General features: G+C 43.1%; 2 protein-coding genes across 4 annotated transcripts; one reads left to right on the top strand and one right to left on the bottom strand.

Annotated features, from left to right (window-relative positions):
• Nucleotides 1-15,120, bottom strand: LOC135544572 (set1/Ash2 histone methyltransferase complex subunit ASH2-like). Of its 3 annotated transcripts, XM_064972295.1 has the most exons (18): nt 15,049-15,110; nt 13,791-13,967; nt 13,573-13,639; nt 13,337-13,482; nt 13,060-13,148; nt 12,854-12,948; nt 12,013-12,108; nt 11,784-11,879; nt 11,634-11,709; nt 11,428-11,445; nt 10,731-10,830; nt 8,724-8,941; nt 5,065-5,232; nt 4,755-4,948; nt 4,507-4,599; nt 3,776-3,874; nt 2,158-2,217; nt 1-2,022 (listed from the first exon to the last, which is right to left on the bottom strand). In XM_064972295.1, the coding sequence occupies exons 3-18, from the start codon at nt 13,606-13,608 to the stop codon at nt 1,915-1,917; spliced, it is 1,692 nt and encodes a 563-aa protein (XP_064828367.1). In that variant the 5' UTR covers nt 13,609-13,639; nt 13,791-13,967; nt 15,049-15,110; the 3' UTR covers nt 1-1,914. The 3 variants fall into 3 exon arrangements, with proteins under 3 accessions (XP_064828367.1, XP_064828364.1, XP_064828366.1); XM_064972292.1 differs by lacking the exon at nt 13,791-13,967 and having other exon boundaries at nt 15,049-15,120; XM_064972294.1 differs by lacking the exons at nt 11,428-11,445; nt 13,791-13,967 and having other exon boundaries at nt 15,049-15,120.
• A 3,001-nt stretch (nt 15,121-18,121) lies between these two features.
• pnx (posterior neuron-specific homeobox) lies at nt 18,122-20,612 on the top strand. Its single transcript, XM_064971259.1, has 2 exons — nt 18,122-18,502; nt 18,916-20,612. The coding sequence occupies exons 1-2, from the start codon at nt 18,358-18,360 to the stop codon at nt 19,431-19,433; spliced, it is 663 nt and encodes a 220-aa protein (XP_064827331.1). The 5' UTR covers nt 18,122-18,357; the 3' UTR covers nt 19,434-20,612.
• The last annotated feature ends 866 nt before the right edge of the window (nt 20,613-21,478 follow it).

Raw genomic sequence — 21,478 nt, forward strand, 5'->3', positions numbered from 1 at the left:
TTTCCAAAAATCTTCACTTTATTAAAACCAGTATGAATGTAAAACAAAATAACATAGTAAAAAAAAGACCACAAAAAGACAACTACTTGGTAAAACAATTAGATTTTACATCTACGAGACCAGCTAGCAGCTACATGGCCAAAAGTATGTGGACACCGGCCCATCAAACATCTCATTCCAAAATCATGGACATTAATATGGAGTTGGTCCCCCCAGTTGCGGCTATAACAGCCTCCACTCTTCTGTAAAGGCTTTCCACTAGAAAGGAAATGGCCTTCCCCAAACTGTTGCCACAAAGGAGGAAGCACAGAATCATCTAGAATGTCATTGTATGCTGTAGCGCCAAGGTTTCCCTTCACTGGAACTAAGGTGCCTAGTCCCAACCATGAAAAACATCCCCATACCATTATTCCATCTCCACCAAATGTTATAGTTGGCACTACACATTGCGGCAGGTAGCGTTCTTTTGGCATTCGCCAAACCCAGATTCGTCCGTCGGACTGCCAAATACTGAAGCGTGATTCATCCCTCCAGAGAACGAGTTTCCACTGCTCCAGAGTCCAATGGTGACGAGCTTTACACCACTCCAGTCGACGCTTGGCATTGCGCATTGTGATCTTAGGCTTGTGTGTGGCTGCTCGGCCATGGAAACCCATTTCATGACGCTCCCGACAAACAGTTCTTGTGATGACGTTGCTTCCAGAGCCAGTTTGGAATGTGGTAGTGAGTGTTGCAACCAATGACAGATAACACACTACACCCTTCAGCCCTTGTGGTCCCATTCTGTGAGCTTGTGTGGCCTACCACTTCGCAGCTGAGCCTCATACTTCGTTATTGCTCAACACTCCTAGACATTTCCACTTCCCAATAACAGCCCTTACAGTTGACCGGTGCAGCTCAAGCAGGGCAGAAATTTGGCAAACTGACTTGGAGGTGGCATCCTATGACGGTGCCACATTGAAAGTCACTGAGCTCTTCAGTAAGGTCATTCTACTGCCAATGTTTGTCTATGGAGATTGCATGGCTGTGCGCTCGATTTTATACACCTGTCATCAACAGGTGTGGCTGAAACAGCCAAATCCACTAGTTTGAAGGGATGTCCACATACTTGTGTGTATATACAGTATATTACGACAAATAACAGAACACAGGCAACTGAATCTGTTCGTTTGAAGATAGAACGTCTGTCAATGAGACTACCTGGGGTGCTGACAAATGTTAGATATATTAAATTGAAACTTAGTTGGGTCAAAACAATGTACAGATTTGTTCCTTCCTTTTGAGGGAAATTTCACAATTTTAACTTCATATTCATCATCTCCACGCCAACATCAACATATGTGAAAATGGCGTGTTTTTATGTTTTGTAGTAAAAGAGGAAAATAATTGTTTCCAATTAGTAGGCAATGCCTACTCATAATTGGTTAAAAATCACATGATGCACACCGATGATGTCATTAGAAACACTTAAGGTTCTCTATCGTTTTTACTACAAAACAGAAACGCGCCATTTTCACATATGTTGACATTGGGGTGATGCTGGAGATGAATATGAAGTAGATTTTTTTTTTTACACTTCCCTTTAACTGTTTATGCATACTAGTACATGAATTTACAATGCTGAAACACCTGGACGTGCTTCATAAGCTAAGAGTGTTATGTTCAGACACACGTAAAAATCAGACATCAAAGTCTCCCTTTTTTAGATCACACACACATCTTATCCATTAGGATTTCTTCTAAGTTACCAATGAAGGTAATGTTTACAGAGAGTACAGTGAGACCGTACAAAGAGAGTACAGTGTGTCAGTGTTCAGGTCGACATCAGCCCACCTATATCTGCTGGAATGGACTCCTCCGTGCCTTTGTCCGAACACTCAACTGGCCGTCTGTGTGTTGAGCTCTGGTGTGCGTTTATCCTTCCCAGGGCGGGCTACGTCGTCCGTCCACGTCCGTCTCTACGTGGTACAGCATGTCAGCCAACGTGTGTTCCATCACTGCTCCCCAGCCCATGTCACTCATCTGGGAGGGGACACACACAAACGTACACCAATTAATCCCATCTACAACCTCAAGTGACGTCAAAACTCCCAAGTACTGTACCTCTATTGCTCGTCTAATCAAATTTTTTAAAAGCATGCATGTCTGTGTACTCACTGGCTGGTACTTGATGTCCTTTGGGGGGTGTTTGAAATGTGGTCCAAAGTTAACAGACACCTGGGAGAAAGGAGGGACAATCAACAATAATGTGATTCAAATGAGAATCCCTGAAGTAGATACTTGGCTATATCAGAGCACAAAACTTTGGGGAATTGAATTATTTACAGTGGCTGTAGGGCAGGGGTTCTTAAACAATATGGAACTATACATAAATGTCGGTACATTTCATTGTCCTTATGCTTAAAACAAATGCAATAGAGACAAAAACAAATAACAATGACATTTAATATCCATATAAATATATATTCATGTTTATTCTCCCCCATAAAAAAACAAAACACTCGTACATATGTGTCTTGGTTGGAACTGTTGCTGTTAAAATACAATAAATCATTGACATTCTGAACTGGAATAAACTGGAATAAAGATTGATCACATCACACAGATGTAGACCAGAAAACACAGTCCTAATGAGAGCATGTCTGTTCTGGGCTCTGTTTTTGACAGTGTAACACTGAGGTCAAGCACAGCCTTGAAACTGTTTCTGTACTTGTGTTTTAAGTATGTCAGAGTTGAGAACCCTGACTCACATAGGTATGTGGTGCCAAACTGGACCAGAACATCTACTGCTTTCTCAGTCAGGCAGGAGACCGCTTCCTGCTGTAGATGAGCAACCCAGAACTGTGTGAGTGTGTTTACCTTCAGTTTATTCCAGTTAAGAATACAAAATATGATTGTATTTTAGCAGCAACAGTTCCAGCCTAGACTAGTTTTCAACAATCATTTCTACAGTAAGATGTACATAGGGCCTGATCATTTTTCATCTGTACTGTTACTAGGGTTGCACTATCAGTAGCTTGCTTGCTTTGGTGAATGTTAGCTATTAGCTGTGTACAAGGACAGGGGATAGTTTGAAAGAGAAACTCACATCTACTACTATGACAGTTAGTACGCCCTTATTTCTGCTTATTATCATCTGTTATAAAATGACATCAATTCCTTGCCAGCTGACTTACTTTTCCACGTTTTGAAGCACTGTTCCCTGAAGCATTCTGCCCTGTTCTGAAAGAACTCCCTGGGTTTACCATCATGCTGTGAATGTTTGGTCAGGACGTGTTGTTTTATTCATTTGTTTGTTATGAGAGACTCATTACTACACACTTCCCCGCACAAAACACATTGTGGGCGCTCCGCGTTATAAGTTTGTATGAATTGAGCTCAGTCAGAACTTCTGGCTAGCATGAGTCCATTTGATGACAGAGGGGAGTGATGGCGAGTGGGAATAGCAAGACAGCGCTGCATCGTGTGGGGTCGGCAAGTAATCTTAAAGAAAACTGCAGAAAAAAGATCTGGTAAACCGCAAAGCAACACGGGCATCTCCCTCTCACACTTCCGCAGCTGCCAAACTGAGCAGAGGCTGCTACTAAGCAGAGAGCGCACTGAACGGAGAGAGCAAATGCACGTTGCCAAATCAATTTCATAAAATTTACTGACACGTCGCGACCTACCATTAACGGGTCCGTGGGTCACGACCCATACTTTAAGAAAGGCTGCTGCAGATGGAGAGAGCGAGAGAAAATAGAACCCTTCAAACAGACACACACACAGCACTAACCGTGCAGCCCCTGTAGAGAGAGATGGCAGGAAAGTAAAGCCCCTCAAACAGGTTCTCATAGGCCTGACCCTGATTCACCCCATTCTTATAGAACAGCATCTAGAAAGAGGGAAGAACAGAGATTTCAACAAATGGAAAAGCCAATTGCTACATCTGTCAACAAACGTATGATATTGACAATAAAAATAGATTGAGATTATCCAAATTCATCAACATTTCAAATGGTACATCCAATATGGCCTCTGGTTGCCACTGCTCTGAATGATCTACTGGTTCTAGTTATGCGTTCCACTGCTTTGAATGATCTATTGGTTCTAGTTATGCGTTCCACTGCTCTGAATGATCCTCTGGTTCTAGTTATGCGTTCCACTGCTCTGAATGATCGACTGGTTCTAGTTATAAGTTCCACTGCTTTTAATGATCTACTGGTTCTAGTTATGCGTTCCACTGCTCTGAATGATCCTCTGGTTCTAGTTACGCGTTCCACTGTTCTGAATGATCCACTGGTTCTAGCTATGCATTCCACTGCTCTGAATGATCTACTGGTTCTAGCTATGCATTCCACTGCTTTTAATGATCTACTGGTTGTAGTTATGCGTTCCACTGTTCTGAATGATCCTCTGGTTCTAGTTATGCATTCCACTGCTCTGAATGATCTACTGGTTCTAGCTATGTGTTCCATTGATTTGAATGTCTGAGCTATTGGTTGGAGTTCTATGCTGGAGCCTCACCCTGCTGGGGGTAACAGTCTTCAGGCTCTTCTCTGCCTTGTCCACATAGTCCTTCTCCTCAAAGTACAGGTAGCTCTTAAACTTAATCAGCGCCTGAGTGAACACAAACACAAAGGGATGAGCAGTCAAGTCTCATAAAAACAGAGAGTGGATGTCTGCTATTTGCTAATCATAATTCGGATATTGTATTAATTCTCAGTTACTCATTTATTAACTATAGTATTTGAAAAATATATTTTTTTAAGTACCTTGTCTTTGTACGTGTCAGGCAGTGCCTTGGCTGTCTCAGTGCCGTCCGGCAGTTCTACGAAGAAGCCCAGAGTGTCTCCTTGTCCGTAGCCTGAGGAGTAGTGTTTCCCCACAGACTGGTGGAAGCGTGTCCCTTTCTTACTGCGCCACGAGTAGCTGAACTTATCATATCCCAGAGGGGCCTGCAGGTTACCTACAACACACACAGGGAGACAGGACATGTTTTAACGTGTGGTATCAACTAGATGTAGCTGCGGTGTTTGTACCGGTCTCTCAGTGTGTGTGAGTGTGTGTCTCTGTAGTATCTACCTAGGGGCTGAGACCAGCCCAGTCTGGCTGCGGTGTCCGGGGGCATCTCATCAATGGAGACCTCAAAGTACCAGGATCCTTTCCTGACACCGTGGGAGGCTCTGACCATGGAGTAACCCTTCTCCCCTGTCACTGTCAGACGGTCATCTGAGATTTTCAGCTGGGGGGCTGCATACAGACAACTCAAATCAACGTTTGTCATGTGCACAGAATACAGCAGGTGAAATGCTTACTTGCAAGCTTTTTCTGTCAAATCCAGAATAGATTCTTAATAAAAACATGGAATCAATACAGCCACCAATTGTCAAGTTCTCCCACTTAAAAAGATGAGGCCTGTAATTTTCATCATAGGTACACTTCCACTATGACAGACAAAATAAGAAAAATCCAGAAAATCACATTTGTAGGATTTTTAATGAATATATTTGCAAATTATGGTGGAAAATAAGTATTTGGTCAATAACAAAAGTTTCTCAATACTTTGTTATATACTCTTTGTTGGCAATGACCGAGGTCAAACGTTTTCTGTAAGTCTTCACAAGGCTTTCACACACTTGCTGGTATTTTGGCCCATTCCTCCATGCAGATCTCCTCTAGCGCAGTGATGTTTTGGGGCTGTTGCTGGGCAACACGGACATTCAACTCCTTCCAAAGATTTTCTATGCGGTTGAGATCTGGAGACTGGCTAGGCCACTCCAGGACCTTGAAATGCTTCTTACGAAGCCACTCCTTCGTTGCCCGGGCGGTGTGTTTGGGATCATTGTCCTGCTGAAAGACCCAACCACGTTTCATCTTCAATGCCCTTGCTGATGGAAGGAGGTATCTCACTCAAAATCTCACAATACATGGCCCCATTCATTCTTTCCTTTACACGGATCAGTCGTCCTGGTCCCTTTGCAGAAAAACAGCCCCAAAGCATGATATTTCCACCCCCATGCTTCACAGTAGGTATGGTGTTCTTTGGATGCAACTCAGCCTTCTTTGTCCTCCAAACACGACGAGTTTAGTTTTTACCAAAAAGTTATATTTTAGTTTCATCTGACCATATGACATTCTCCCAATCTTCTTCTGGATCACCCAAATTCTCTCTAGCAAACTTCAGACGGGCCTGGACATGTAATGGCTTAAGCAGGGGGACATGTCTGGCACTGCAGGATTTGAGTCCCTGGCGGCGTAGTGTGTTACTGATGGTAGGCTTTGTTACTTTGGTCCCAGCTCTCTGCAGGTCATTCACTAGGTACCCCCGTGTGGTTCTGGGATTTTTGCTCACCGTTCTTGTGATCATTTTGACCCCACGGGGTGAGATCTTGCGTGGAGCCCCAGATCGAGGGAGATTATCAGTGGTCTTGTATGTCTTCCATTTCCTAATAATTGCTCCCACAGTTGATTTCTTTAAACCAAGCTGCTTACCTATTGCAGATTCAGTCTTCCCAGCCTGGTGCAGGTCTACAATTTTGTTTTTGGTGTCCTTTGACAGCTCTTTGGTCTAGGCCATAGTGGAGTTTGGAGTGTGACTGTTTGAGGTTGTGGACAGGTGTCTTTTATACTGATAACAAGTTCAAACAGGTGCCATTAATACAGGTAACGAGTGGAGGACAGAGGAGCCTCTTAAAGAAGAAGTTACAGGTCTGTGAGAGCCAGAAATCTTACTTGTTTGTAGGTGACCAAATACTTATTTTCCACCATAATTTGCAAATAAATTCATTAAAAATCCTAATGTTATTTTCTGGATTTTTTCCCCCTCATTTTGTCGGCCATAGTTGAAGTGTACCTATGATGAAAATTACAGGCCTCTCATCTTTAAGTGGGAGAACTTGCACAATTGGTGGCTGACTAAATACTTTTTTGCCCCAAGACCTCAGGGTCAACTTGAGGGTTAAACTAATGCATTCTGAGAAATGCATTATTTTTCCCATATTGAACAAAATGTAAGTGATTACTGAAATATATGCACCTTATCCAAATACATTTAAACTCAGTTTAAACTCAGTTTTTCACAATTATTGACATTTAATCAGTTAAAATTCCCTGTCTTAGGTCAGTTAGGTTCACCACTTTATTTTAAGAATGTGAAATGTCTGAATAATAGTAGAGAGAATGATTTATTTCAGCTTATTTTTCTTTTATCACATTCCCAGTGGGTCAGAAGTTTACATACACTCCGTGGGTATTTGGTAGCATTGCTTTTAAATTGTTAAACTTCGGTCAAACACAAGCTTCCCACAATAAGTTGGGGGAATTTTGGCCCACTCCTCCTGACAGAGCTGGTGTGACTAAGTCAGGTTTGTAGGGCTCCTTGCTCGCACATGCTTTTTACAGTTCAGCCCACACATTTTCTATAGGAATGAGGTAAGGGCTTTGTGATGGCCACTCCAATACCTTGACTTTGTTGTCCTTAAGCCATTTTGCCATACCTTTGGAAGTATGCTTGGGGTCATTGTCCATTTGGAAGACCCATTTGCGACCAAACTAAGTTCCTGACTGATATCTTGAGATGTTGCTTCAATATATCCACATAATTGTCCTTTCTCGTGTTGCCATCTATTTTGTGAAGTGCACCAGTCCCTCCAGTCCTTCCTCCCGTGCTTCACGGTTGGGATGGTGTTCTTCAGCTTGCAAGCCTCCCCCTTTTTCCTCCAGACATAACGGTGGTCATTATGGCCATTTTAGATTCATCAGACAAGAGGACATTTCACCAAAACGTACAATCTTTGTCCCCATGTGTAGTTGCAAACCGTAGTCTGGCTTTTTTATGTCGGTTTTGGAGCAGTGGCTTCTTCCTTGCTGAGCGGCATTTCCGGTTATGTTGATATAGGACTCGTTTTACTGTGGATATAGGTACTTTTGTAGCTGCTTCCTCCAGCATCTTCACAAGGTCCTTTGCTGTTGTTCTGGGATTGATTTGCACTGTTCGCACCAAAGTACGTTCATCTCTAGGAGACAGAACGCGTCTCCTTCCTGAGCGGTATGATGGCTGCGTGGTCCCATGGTATTTATACTTGCATACTATTGTTTGTATAAATGAACGTGGTACCTTCAGGCGTTTGGAAATTGCTCCCAAGGATGAACCAGACTTGTGGAGGTCTACAATATTTTTCTGAGGTCTTGGCTGATTTCTTTAGATTTTTACATGACGGCAAGCAAAGAGGCACTGAGTTTGAAGGTAAGGCCTTGAAATACATCCACAGGTACACCTACAATTAGCCTATCAGAAGCTTCTAAAGCCATGACATTTTCTGGAATTTTCCAAGCCGTTTAAAGGCACAGTGAACTTAGTGTATGTAAACTTCTGACCCACTGGAATTGTGATTCAGTGAATTATAAGTTAAATAATCTGTTAACAATTGTTGGAGAAATTGTGTGTGATGCACAAAGTAGACTTGTCAAAACTATAGTTTGTTAACAAGAAATTAGTGGAGTGGTTGGAAAACTAGTTTTAATGACTCCAAACTAAGTATGTAAAATTCCGACTTTAACTGTATATACACACACACACACTGTATCAGTATTGTAAAATTGAAATAACAGACACACAAGCACAAAGACGCCTACACACACACAGTATTCTGAGAGAAGGTGAAAGACATTACTGGGTAACGCTAATAAGAAGAAGCCCATCTCTACTACATTACAGTAGGATTTCCTGGGTGTGTGTGTACCTCTGTCGTGCAGGGCTAGCAGTACTCTCTCGTAGAGACAGGCTCTGTAGAGGTCTCCGGGGATGGGTTTCCCAGCCCAGCAGTCCAGCTCTAGTTTCTCTGGGTCGGGGGCATGGGGGTCCGGCTCTGCTAGGATGTAGCGGTAGCCATCTTTGTTGAAGGGGTGCTCCAGGGGGTAACCATGGGGGGGTAGACGCTGGGCCGAAAACAGAGGGTCACTACAGAGGGGAAAGAGAGAGGAAAGAATGAGAGAACAGGATTGTGTGTATTTGGGATAGAAAGAGAAATTAGGTGGAGGGAAAGAGAAGGAGAATAACAGAGAGAGAGGGGAGAGTTGCATTGATTGCATATTATAATACATCCTACATACAGTGCCTTGCGAAAGTATTCGGCCCCTTGAACTTTGCGACCTTTTGCCACATTTCAGGCTTCAAACATAAAGATATAAAACTGTATTTTTTTGTGAAGAATCAACAACAAGTGGGACACAATCATGAAGTGGAACGACATTTATTGGATATTTCAAACTTTTTTAACAAATCAAAAACTGAAAAATTGGGCGTGCAAAATTATTCAGCCCCTTTACTTTCAGTGCAGCAAACTCTCTCCAGAAGTTCAGTGAGGATCTCTGAATGATCCAATCTAAATGACTAATGATGATAAATACAATCCACCTGTGTGTAATCAAGTCTCCGTATAAATGCACCTGCACTGTCATAGTCTCAGAGGTCCGTTAAAAGCGCAGAGAGGATCATGAAGAACAAGGAACACACCAGGTCCGAGATACTGTTGTGAAGAAGTTTAAAGCCGGATTTGGATACAAAAAAAAGATTTCCCAAGCTTTAAACATCCCAAGGAGCACTGTGCAAGCGATAATATTGAAATGGAAGGAGTATCAGACCACTGCAAATCTACCAAGACCTGGCCGTCCCTCTAAACTTTCAGCTCATACAAGGAGAAGACTGATCAGAGATGCAGCCAAGAGGCCCATGATCACTCTGGATGAACTGTAGAGATCTACAGCTGAGGTGGGAGACTCTGTCCATAGGACAACAATCAGTCGTATATTGCACAAATCTGGCCTTTATGGAAGAGTGGCAAGAAGAAAGCCATTTCTTAAAGATATCCATAAAAAGTGTCATTTAAAGTTTGCCACAAGCCACCTGGGAGACACACCAAACATGTGGAAGAAGGTGCTCTGGTCAGATGAAACCAGAATTGAACTTTTTGGCAACAATGCAAAACGTTATGTTTGGCGTAAAAGCAACACAGCTCATCACCCTGAACACACCATACCCACTGTCAAACATGGTGGTGGCAGCATCATGGTTTGGGCCTGCTTTTCTTCAGAAAGAACAGGGAAGATGTTTAAAATTGATGGGAAGATGGATGGAGCCAAATACAGGACCATTCTGGAAGAAAACCTGATGGAGTCTGCAAAAGACCCGAGACTGGGACGGAGATTTGTCTTCCAACAAGACAATGATCCAAAACATAAAGCAAAATCTAAAATGGAATGGTTCAAAAATAAACATATCCAGGTGTTAGAATGGCCAAGTCAAAGTCCAGACCTGAATCCAATCGAGAATCTGTGGAAAGAACTGAAAACTGCTGTTCACAAATGCTCTCCATCCAACCTCACTGAGCTCGAGCTGTTTTGCAAGGAGGAATGGGAAAAAAATGTGAGTCTCTCGATGTGCAAAACTGATAGACATACCCCAAGCGACTTACAGCTGTAATCGCAGCAAAAGGCGGCGCTACAAAGTACTAACTTAAGGGGGCTGAATAATTTTGCACGCCCAATTTTTCAGTTTTTGATTTGTTAAAAAAGTTTGAAATATCCAATAAATGTCGTTCCACTTCATGATTGTGTCCCACTTGTTGATTCTTCACAAAAAAATACAGTTTTATATCTTTATGTTTGAAGCCTGAAATGTGGCAAAGGTCGCAAAGTTCAAGGGGCCGAATACTTTCGCAAGGCACTGTATGTTTCAGTCTGTGTTGTACCTGCGTGTTCTCTTGGCTGCTCCGGCTGTGGCTCCCTCCTGTTGCTGCTGCTGCTTACGCTTGGCTCCTCTACCCTTCCCTGGGCCAGGGGCCAGACCACCTTCACACGACAAATACACAAGTTACAATATAGAATGCACACACTTTCAGCAAAAAGTCACCGAAGAGGCACAAGCATGGATTGAGCAGGGAGGGACACCACATATTAGGGTGAAAGGAGAGTAGCAGCCACAGAGGAAGCCAGGGGATTATTTCAAACCACTTCGCGGCTGCATCCCAACAGTAACAGCCTCCTTTGGTCTGTCCTTTACCACTCACCACTGGATACGGAAAGGAAGACGAGGCTTTTCCAGAGCATTGGGATGAAGACCGGGAACTCAGGAGCAGAAAGCCAGAGAAAATTAAATCATTCAATCAGTCCACTAATCAAAAGCCAGATCAAAACGGTAAAAGCTTCAGGGCACCAAGCATAAGCGCAGAGCAGGTGAGGGACGGGGTTTCCATTGGAGCAGAGTGAAGTTGCCCATTGACGCTGATCTAAGGTCAGATTGCATTTTGCCCCTTCGTTGTTTTGCTAAGGAATGGGGGAGGGGGTACGCTGATCCTAGATCTGTGCCTATGGCAACCTCTAACCGGAAAGTTGTGATTGCACAAAACACAGAGCTCAGAGGTAGATACCAAACCACCACATATTCACCTGAGAAACAAGGTCCACCTGGAACGCAACACAGCATGTACAGAGCATTTATAACAGGAGAACCACTTAGGGCTTTAGTGTGGAATTATAATCTGTGACACTTTGATAACTAATTCCATGAAAAACTGTGTGTGACATGTGTTGTGTGTTTGGTGCGAATTTGTGTTGATGTGTTTAGCAAGTGTGTTGGTATGTTTTGAGCTTACCGTTGAGCCCTCCAGGAGTGGGAGCAGCGGTGGTCTGTTTCTGGTTGTCGTAAGACGGTCCAATGTTGCCCAGATCCTGAGATGAAAAACCAACCAACAGTCAGCCTCACTGTGTGTGTGTGTCTGTGTGTGTGTGTTGTGTTTTTCTACCTGGTCCAGCAGGCCAAACTTGGGGTAGTCCTCCTCTGGGTCCTTACTGCCTGGGTCTGGATGCTCCTTCACCAGGAACACATCCCGCTCTTTACTCTGAAACACAGTAAAATCAAGTAAAGACATGATTCTAAAGAGAAAGTCCGGGTACTTTTTCAACAGTGATAATTTGGTGTGACGTGTGCAGTTTGGTGCACTTGTGTAAGTCGGTGGTTGCTCATAGAATCACCATGGCTTTCACTATGTTGTTGGGCCAGGTGAGCTTTCCAGGTCTCTGTCGGGTGGTCATACACTCCCAGTATTTATCAATGAACGGGATGATGTCCTGCAAGGAGAGAAGGGGAATACAGGAAAAACACTAACAAAACACATCCGGAGTCTTTAAGGAGAAGTGGATCTAAAATTCCATGCATAACACTTGTATCTTTTATCAATGTTTACTATGAGTATTTCTGTAAATTGATGTGGCTCTGCAAAATCACTGGATGTTTTGGAACTACTGAACATAACGTGCCAATTTAAACTGAGATTTTTGGATATAAATATGAGCTTTATCGAACAAAACATAAATGTATTGTGTAACATGAAGTCCTATGAGTGTCATCTGATGAAGATGATCAAAGGTTAGTGATTAATTTTATCTCTATTTCTGCTTTTTGTGACTCCTCTCTTTGGCAGGAAAAATGGCTGTGTTTTCTGTGACTAGGTACTGACATAACAATCGTTTGGTGTGCTTTCGTCGTAAAGTCTTTTTGAAATCGTACACTGTGGCTGGATTTACAACAAGTTTATCTTTAAAATTGTGTAAAATACTTGTATGTTTGAGGAATTTTAATAATGGGATTTCTATTGTTTTGAATTTGGCGCCCTGCAATTTCACTGGCTGTTGGCGAGGTGGGACGCTACCGTCCCACATATCCCAGAGAGGTTTAATTAAGCAGGTGTAGAGAACGGAAAAACATACCCAAAAGACTGTGTCGTATCTTGGCGTGACATGTAGTATCAAGCATTTTCAAAAGATCACATTGGCTTTCAAAGTGGATTATGTAGGGACTGTTAAGAGGACTAACCTTGTCTTTGGAGAACATCGTCTTGGGGTGCTCTTCCTGAGTCCTGGACCTCCATGTGAGGTTAGCCAGGGCAGTCAGACACATCTCCTTCAGGTCTGGAACACACAGCGACACTCAATCAGTACAATCAATCGATAACAGACCATCAATAATCCCCAAGCTCACACATGCACACGGAAGTGTATCAGCTGACTGAGAACACCTACTGGCTTGTTTCCTGAGGAAGTAGGTGTTGCCGCTGTGATGACACACGTTACAATGGAACACATAGTTGGTCATGAAAGGCAAACAAGTCCTGGAGAGAGAGAGGGAGAAAGACTCATCAAAAAACCTTGATCCTTATATGTTCATCTCAGCCAGTACCTGGTTAGTCGAGCTACAGGGAGCAATTTTAAAAAGTCTAACAAGCTTAGTCTTATAATCAGTTGGCCAAAGGCCTCCATGAAAAGAGAGAGAATGAGTTACTCAGCGAGTCAGACGTACGCGGTGTCGATGCTGAAGGTGTCGGCTGTGAACCACTTCATACAGAGAGCACACTGCAGCTCCACCTCTCCCTGGTGCCTGCCGCTTTCCTCGTCCCCAGAACCTGCCTGGGTGTCCGCCGCCTCCAAACCCTCACCACCCGTGTCCTGAGGAGAACACAGGGAAAAGGGTTAGCTACTGTCTGTCTGTTTGAGAACAGGGATGCCCAGAGAACTGCTGTATAAGAGGTGTAATACCATGGCCTCTTTGCCATTTGATGACTCAGTGTCCATGTTGCCTGTCAAGTCCCCAAATCCAGCATCACTGAAAGTAAACAAACATATCAACATGAACATTAGCTTAGCTTCAGCTATGTATTTGATACAAATAATTCCCTAAGCTCTAGACCTTCGCTGAATCTGGTAATAAATGGTGTGGCTGTTGAACAAGTTGAGACTAAATGACTTGGCGTTACCTTAGATTGTGAACTGTCAAAGTCAAAACATAGATTCAATGGTTGTAACGATGGGAAGAGGTCTGTCCGTAATAAAGAGATATTCTGCTTTTTTGACACCACACTCCACAAAGCAAGTCCTGCAGGCTCTAGTTATGTCTTCTCTTGATTATTGTCCAGCCATGTGGTCAAGTGGTGCTAAGAAAGACCAAGTTAAGTTGCGGCTGGCCCAGAACAGTGTGGCGCATCATTGTAATCAGAGGGCTAATATAAATACTATACATGACAGTCTCTTGGCTAAGAGTTGAGAAACTGACTGCGTCACTTTTTATAAGAAACCATGTGAAAATTCAAAATTATTTGCGTCGTCAACGTATGCACAGCTGACACACACACATACCACATATGCCACCAGGGGTCTTTTCATAGTCCCCAAATCCAAAACAAATGCAAGAAAGCGTACAGTATTATATAGTGCCATTATTGCATGGCACTTCTATCTCATATTGCTCAAATAAACAGCAAACCTGTTTTTTTTTTCAAACAGATAAAGCAACACCTCACAGCACAAGACCTGTCCCATATTTGCCCTAGATATTTTGTGTATGTATTGATATGTAGGCTATGTATGTAGTTATGTCCTTGAACTGTTCTTGTCTATTAATGTTATGTATTGTGTCATGTTCTGTGTGGACCACAGTACGACGAGCTGCGGCTTTCGCAACAACTAGTATTAGGGCTCCTAATAAAATACCAATGCTGCCAGCTGGGATAAAGCGCTCAAAACTCGTTTATTTCGTATTTTGGATAAATGACAGCTTGTGCACACAGACTGTTATTCAGCACTATAGTAATATCTTTACTTGTATGAGTAACGAAAGTATAATAGAGAAAGATGCAGAGCCCCGCTGCTGAACCTTCAGCCTTGGCTAAGCATCCGCAAGCCGCACGTAACTCCCCGGACCTCAGCTAGCTATTTTCATTTGGTTTGCTAGTTAGCTAGGTTCTGCAGGATTCATGCTAGATATTTATTTATAAGTAAATATTCGACAAGGAAATGAACATGTTCTTTCATGCTTTAGTTAGTTTGTTGCAAGTTAGCTTACAAGTTGGGCATTTGAATGAGGCGTCTAACGTTAGCTTGCTAGCCAGCTAGCTTCAGTTTAGTTAGCTAACATCAGCGGTTTAGCTTGTTGAGCAATATTTATCTGGTTGTCGAGCATCACACTTAAACAACAAACAAAACGACTGCCCTTTCCCTGTTTTAACGGAGACTTACCAGTCTCCAGTATCTGGTTCAACAACAGAAGCACTACCCGCTTCTCCTTCCGACGCCATGTTTCAAATCTATGATGTGATATGACATCTCGCGAGACGTTTTGGTGTAAACTGACGCTAGACGACAAGCGCTGATCTGGAGTCAGTGTCAGCTTTTCGCATGTAAACATTATACATGCATTGGGGTAGGGGAAATATGATCCTATATCAGTGACAATTAAGTAGAAACTTCTGTGAGTGTACCATGAAATTGTGTCGCACTGCTCGGGATGGAAGTTGTTAAATGGAATCCTTGGGAAGTCCCTACCTTAAACCCAAACCCTTGCCTAACCATAACCTTAACCTTTATATCAATCATACCATACCATAACCCGTTTTACATTTCAACTTAAATTGGGTCAGAGGTGAACGTCCCAAGGTTCCCACGTAGACTTTTCTCTGCTAGGATGGTCCGTATAAAAAAACAACACTCCGAGTGCAGCATTATTGTAGAACAGAAACACAGCTGATTAATCAAATTGCATTCTAAACTGAAGATCATGATTAGGTGATTATTGGAGTCAGGTGTTAGCTGTGGCTGGGGGCAAAAATGTAACACCAATCAGGCCCTCGGGGACTGGAATTGCCCACGCCTGTTGTAGAACATGTTTTTTAGGCAAAACCCACATCCTATAAATGAAATAGCAATTTTTTGTTTGAACACATAAGCTTACATTTATGACCACAGACAAACCCCTTCCTAATGTGTGGTTAAACATGTCTAAAACACATTTATTACCACCATCAATGCTATAATGCCATTCTGATATTTATTGGCAGTTTCCTCCGGCTTTACCATGACGACAGAAGGGCACCATTATACCCCATAGGCGTGTGTCCAAAAGTGTGGCAGATAGATAGACCATAAAGGAATCCTACTGCTATGGAATGCTAAGAGCACCCCTGAGTGTGGTTAGAAGTGCTTTTAACTGTTGTTAAGGAGATTACATATTTGTAGGTTCTCCTCCTTTTCGCTCTCTTATTGTAGTGGAGCCCATCTGTGAGGTAGAGTGGAGAGAGGCAGGTCGAAGGGGGGTAAGGAGGAGAGGGGTAAGGGGTAGTTATGAATGGGGTACCCCCTGTAAGCACATTCAATTCTCAATTACACCATGACTGTCAGGATATATACATTTCACCAAAGGAGAGCGATACGGATGGATACTAGTTCATTATTTCACCCACTGTAGGCTCTACCATCGGTATAGCTATTGATATCTACCCACAATCCATGATGTCTATCATGACACAATGTTGATGAGTAAGTTCAACCTTTATTAAGGCTTTACTAATAGACACAAAGGATAGACCTGGGCCTGGTTAAAGTTAAAAAGTATACTGTATAATCTAGAAAATCTCTGCCTCTTCCACAGTTCTCTTCTTGCCCCCCCCCCCCCCCTTATCCTCACCTCCTTCTCACCCCTCTCCGTCAGATTTAGATCAGATACAAGTTTTATTCGATTTTTAGCAATATGGAAGGTCATGTAAAATATAAGGTAAATACACTATGTCAAGAATATAGAATAAAGTTGATGCAATAGTAAGGACTCTTTCTTCGACCCTGGGTAAGCCAGTGCTTGGTGTGGGTTGATAAGTTTGATGCTTCTCACCACACATTTCAGAAATGGTCCCCCCCCCCCCCTCCCCCTGGTCTCCTCTGGTCCTGTTGGACAAAGACATGGGTCAGGGAGGGTCAGGCCCACTGGTGACATCTGCTAATTGTCCCGGTGGGCCGGCCTCTCTTCTCCCCTCAATACCAGCCGCTCTGTAGGGGTCACTGCTGGGAGGACGCTGGCAGATGCCATCCTGCTACCCCACCTTTACGACCTGGCCTGCTCCAAGGGGTCAAGTCATTTAACCCCCTCATATACCCCCGCTCTTTCCCTTTACTCATTCTCTGGAGACTACAGATCAGTAGAAGTCATATTACTACTGTATAGCTAGGGACAGGACTATTACTAAGGCTTAAAAGCGCTTGGTGCAATTATAGACCATTCCTGATAGAGGATGCAGATATACAACATGTAGGCTGCAAAGAACGTATAGTAGGCCCTACAGTTATTTGGGAGACTAGTAGACTGCACCACCTAAAAAAAAGTTTGCACTTATCCAATGTGCACTTATCAGTGGGCTTGATTATTATACAGTACAAACTTCCAGGTGGATCTCTCTGTGGTCATATTACGCTCTGTGGCTGATGTTGCTCTCATCTCGGTTTGGTTGACATGAAAGAGACCAAGAGATTTTTGTATAGACGTTTGTTGACTGGTTTGAACTGTAACCTATAACAGTCCACAATCGGATAGCAATAGGTTCCCACTTCAACCCCAGCAGGTGTATTTGGAAACGTTGGAGAAACTGTACACCAATGAAGAGCATTTGGGGAACCAATATCAAGGGATTTTTAATCTAACTTTCTAATAGTAGGCTACAGCAGCACTTCATGACTACAGAGGAAATAAATTAACAAAAAGGGCACAACAAGCTTCCCAATGATAAAAATCAGTCTCGTTTCCCCCTGTTGAACAGGCAGATGGGCACTCATAATCTTGTTAGTTCTAATTGTGTGGCCCTCTATTTATAGCTAAGTACTTTGTGTGATTAGACTGACTACAAAGCTATACACTTTAACCACATTCAATAAAAAAAACAAATGCCCCTATTGATATTCGTGCACAAGTGAAGCAGCAGAATTTTGCCTACAAATCCCTGAGTAGAGTCGATTAATTAGCATTACAACCCGCGTTTACGTGTCCTACCAGCGTAAAATCACACAATTGCAAATAACGACAACTCAAACAACAAAACAGGAACACGGTTGTAAAGAAAGGGGCACATTTTAACCAGATGCCCTGCAATAAGTAACCCAGCTAGCTGAGTGCGGGCATTAGCATTTTAAAGTACCCGCGCGGGGGTTCCTTCTTCCGCGCACGAGGTCGATTTCGTGTGTGTGTGTGTGTGTGTGTGTGTGTGTGTGTGTGTGGCGCGCGCCAAATTAGTCACCCAGAAAGAAGGAGCGCGTGTTTTGTCTTGCATTGCGCAGTGACTTGTCATTGTGGGCCTTTACTGTTTTGGAAATGTAAATGTTATGCTTGTGATGGGCGTGTTCTTGACCTGTATAAATAGATGTGGCGGAAGGGCCACATGCATCAGATCATAGGGAAGCAAGGTGGATATATGATACGTGCGTAGTGGTCGTCTATTCGAGTTCTCTGCCACGGTCTTCAGCGAACAACGTGCCTTTTCGTCCAATTTTACAGAACTAAAAATAGAAATGCAGCCAGACAAGTTGCTGCAGGTCAGCAGAACCTCTTTCTCTGTGGCAGACATCCTGGATCCGTCTAAATTCACTGGGAGACCAAACATTACTCATCCAAACCATGGTTCAATTCAGATTGACGCAGCGAGAGGGACTACAGGTGAGATTTCTGTTATTCGATCTATATATTTTGAAAGCTTAACGGGCTTTAAAGCTTTACAAACACATGAATGGCTTCGAAGCTATTTACTTACTCGTGAGCTGTTGCTTTTTTATAAATATGACCCCTTGGACTGAGGTATGGGTTTTATGCAGAAGTTTAGTTTAATAAGAGTGTCCTCCTACGTTAGATGCGGTAGTATTAGTTTCATCCCAAGAGAGGTCAGTGTTGGTTTATTTATTATTGGCCCAGCCTCAGACAAGTATCATAATGATAAACTTTCATGAAAAGGTTATTTCTTCATCAGCATTAAACTAATGTCATCATAACTGCTGATTTTTTAAAATATTTTTTATTATTATTTTTTAAAGAATCGATGAGTTCCTGCTTTAAACTCACTATTTTCTATTCAGGTGGGGCAGCCATTACTGAACGCCAATCCAGAGTAGAGTTCCCAAGTGGTCCAGCAGCCAGTGAATGCTCCACCACAGTGGAATCAGCAATGTCGCCGGTAGTGAGCGAGGCCCGTCCTGCATCTGCATGCCATTGCCCGGAGAGGTCAAAGGGCAAGTTGCGGAGGGTCCGGACAGCGTTCACCCTGGACCAACTACGCATTCTAGAACATAGTTTCCATAGCAGCCGCTACCTGTCTGTCTTTGAGCGCTACGCTGTTGCTTCGACACTCTGTCTCACGGAGACCCAGGTGAAGATCTGGTTCCAGAACCGGCGCACCAAGTGGAAGAAAGAGTGTGAGGGGAAAGGGGTGCCTGAAGAGCACCGCCAGTGTGGGGTCGATTACCCCTCACCGCCTCCTGTCTATCCTACAACCCTGCCACTGTACAACACTATGCGTTGTCACCAGGGACCACAGACTCAACTATTCACGCCACCGTGCTTCCTCGTTCCACAATACCACCGTCGTCCGTATTAAATGAGAAAGGATGTAGCCTGTTTGGAAGAGCTAACGTTGGTGTTTTGTAAGGAGATTGAAGTCGGCGTTCACAGTTTAGATACTGTAACCTGCCCTGTCCTAAATGTATTTGTGCAATATACTATAGTCCACTGTAAATGAATGTAAGTATTTATAAATGAGTTACTATTTATGTGCTGTTTGAAAGCCAGTGGGAAAACTATGCCAAGCGATCCTGTAATGTGCCAAAGGATTATTACTGTGACATGTTAACTGATAGGCTTATCTTTCTTACTGTTTGAAAGGTTTGAACTCATTTTGATACATTTCCCATGAGCATGAAATATTTTTGTACTGTACCACGAGTGTTCTTCCAAATAAAACAAGTCAATAAATCCTGCATTTATTATGCAAGAAAGACACACGCACAGATGGAACGGAAATGATCGTAATAGCCGCCAGTCCTTCTAGTGGTTTCCTGGTCTCTGAGACGGCACCACTCAGATGAGGAAGGTGTGCAACCCACCACATGCTCTTGTGTTCTCGTCGATGGCAAAGGGTTATCAGATCCCCTCCCTCACAATCACCAACCCCAGCAGAATCATCACTAAGGAGACGCAGCTAGTAAATAACCCTTGTTATGCTTCTTAGGTTTTCTTAATATGGATCCTCAAAGAGAAGCAGCTGTAAATGTTTAGGGTAGCCCTAATATGGCAATTCCGAACACTGCAATCTGACTTCCAAGTGTCACTCAAAAACCAAAGAGGAACAGTAAAATAACAGACACACCCATTGGTTGTAAATCGCTCTTTGGCTTGGTTGTTTCACAGCGATTTCCTTGTACTTTGTCATGTAGCCAAGGGGGGACAGACAGTCCGAGACGCAAGTTAGAGAGCACTTCAAGTTGTAAGGGAACTCGTTGGCACTGCTCTCTGAGAGCAGTGCCACTCCACTGAGAGAGAGAGGTCTCTCTCTGACAGAATATTAACCTATGCTCTTTTATATGGACAATCTTTCCATGTAATAATCTCTGTCCATTAAACAGCACTGTACAGCCATCTGAACTAAAGCACATTGTTCTGTTCTGGAGATCTTTAAGAGAAGCAGAACTCCTCCTTGACCACCAGGCACCCCCTCCAGCACCACTATTACAACCAGATGGATCCACCGCAGAAGAATGCGCAACGTTAACTCAAACGGAGAGAAAACGGCGACTTGAATTTCTGTAACATTTAAGAAACTTTTTTTTCTTCCAGAATTAAAGAACAACATCCACGTGGGTTGTGATAGGATATTTGATCTCTGGGTTGATTTCCGTGGGTACATACTTTGTTGGTTCTGTTGATATACTGTATGTGGTAGCTGGTACCAGTCTGTTTGTGCTATCATTCATGTTTCACAAGGAGTGGAATGATAGCACAAACAGACTGGTACCCAGGCTAATATATGGGTCATTGGATGGTCCTCATTGGGTTAAACGTAGCTCGTTGTCCTTGCTTTGATAATCGGACACAGCCGTTGGGCAGAGTGTCAACACGGACTCTGTCTTTAACAATGGAGGGAGGGTTCTCTGGCTCTCTCCATGAAATGATCTCAGTCACTGTGGGACTAATATAAGACTGAGTCCAATAGTACACACACACACACACACACACACCAACACGCACGCACGCACACACACACACACACACACGGTTAATAATATCAGGTCACCCTTTGTAGGCCTATCACAGTCACTAACAGCAAGGCCAAATGTGTGTAAATGAACAGAGAGAGAGAGAGAGAGAGAGAGAGAGACGAGATCTTATGGAAATGAATCTACCAATTTTCCATGAGACACACAGATACAGATGATACAATGCAGACATCAGTATGACTGATTGGGTGACTGGTTACATACTACAGTAATAATGAGGAAGGTATTTTTCCGTTCTTGAGGCTTCAACATAGACGTATCTACCAAGTCATAAACTGTACAGGAATTGACGACCCATTCATTTATAACTTTTATGCATGATCAAATGTACAACATATGATTACCAGGTATGTTGAGCAAAGTACATACA

This window comes from Oncorhynchus masou, chromosome 8 (genome assembly GCF_036934945.1).
Source record: "Oncorhynchus masou masou isolate Uvic2021 chromosome 8, UVic_Omas_1.1, whole genome shotgun sequence".
Classification (NCBI taxonomy): Eukaryota; Metazoa; Chordata; class Actinopteri; order Salmoniformes; family Salmonidae; genus Oncorhynchus; species Oncorhynchus masou.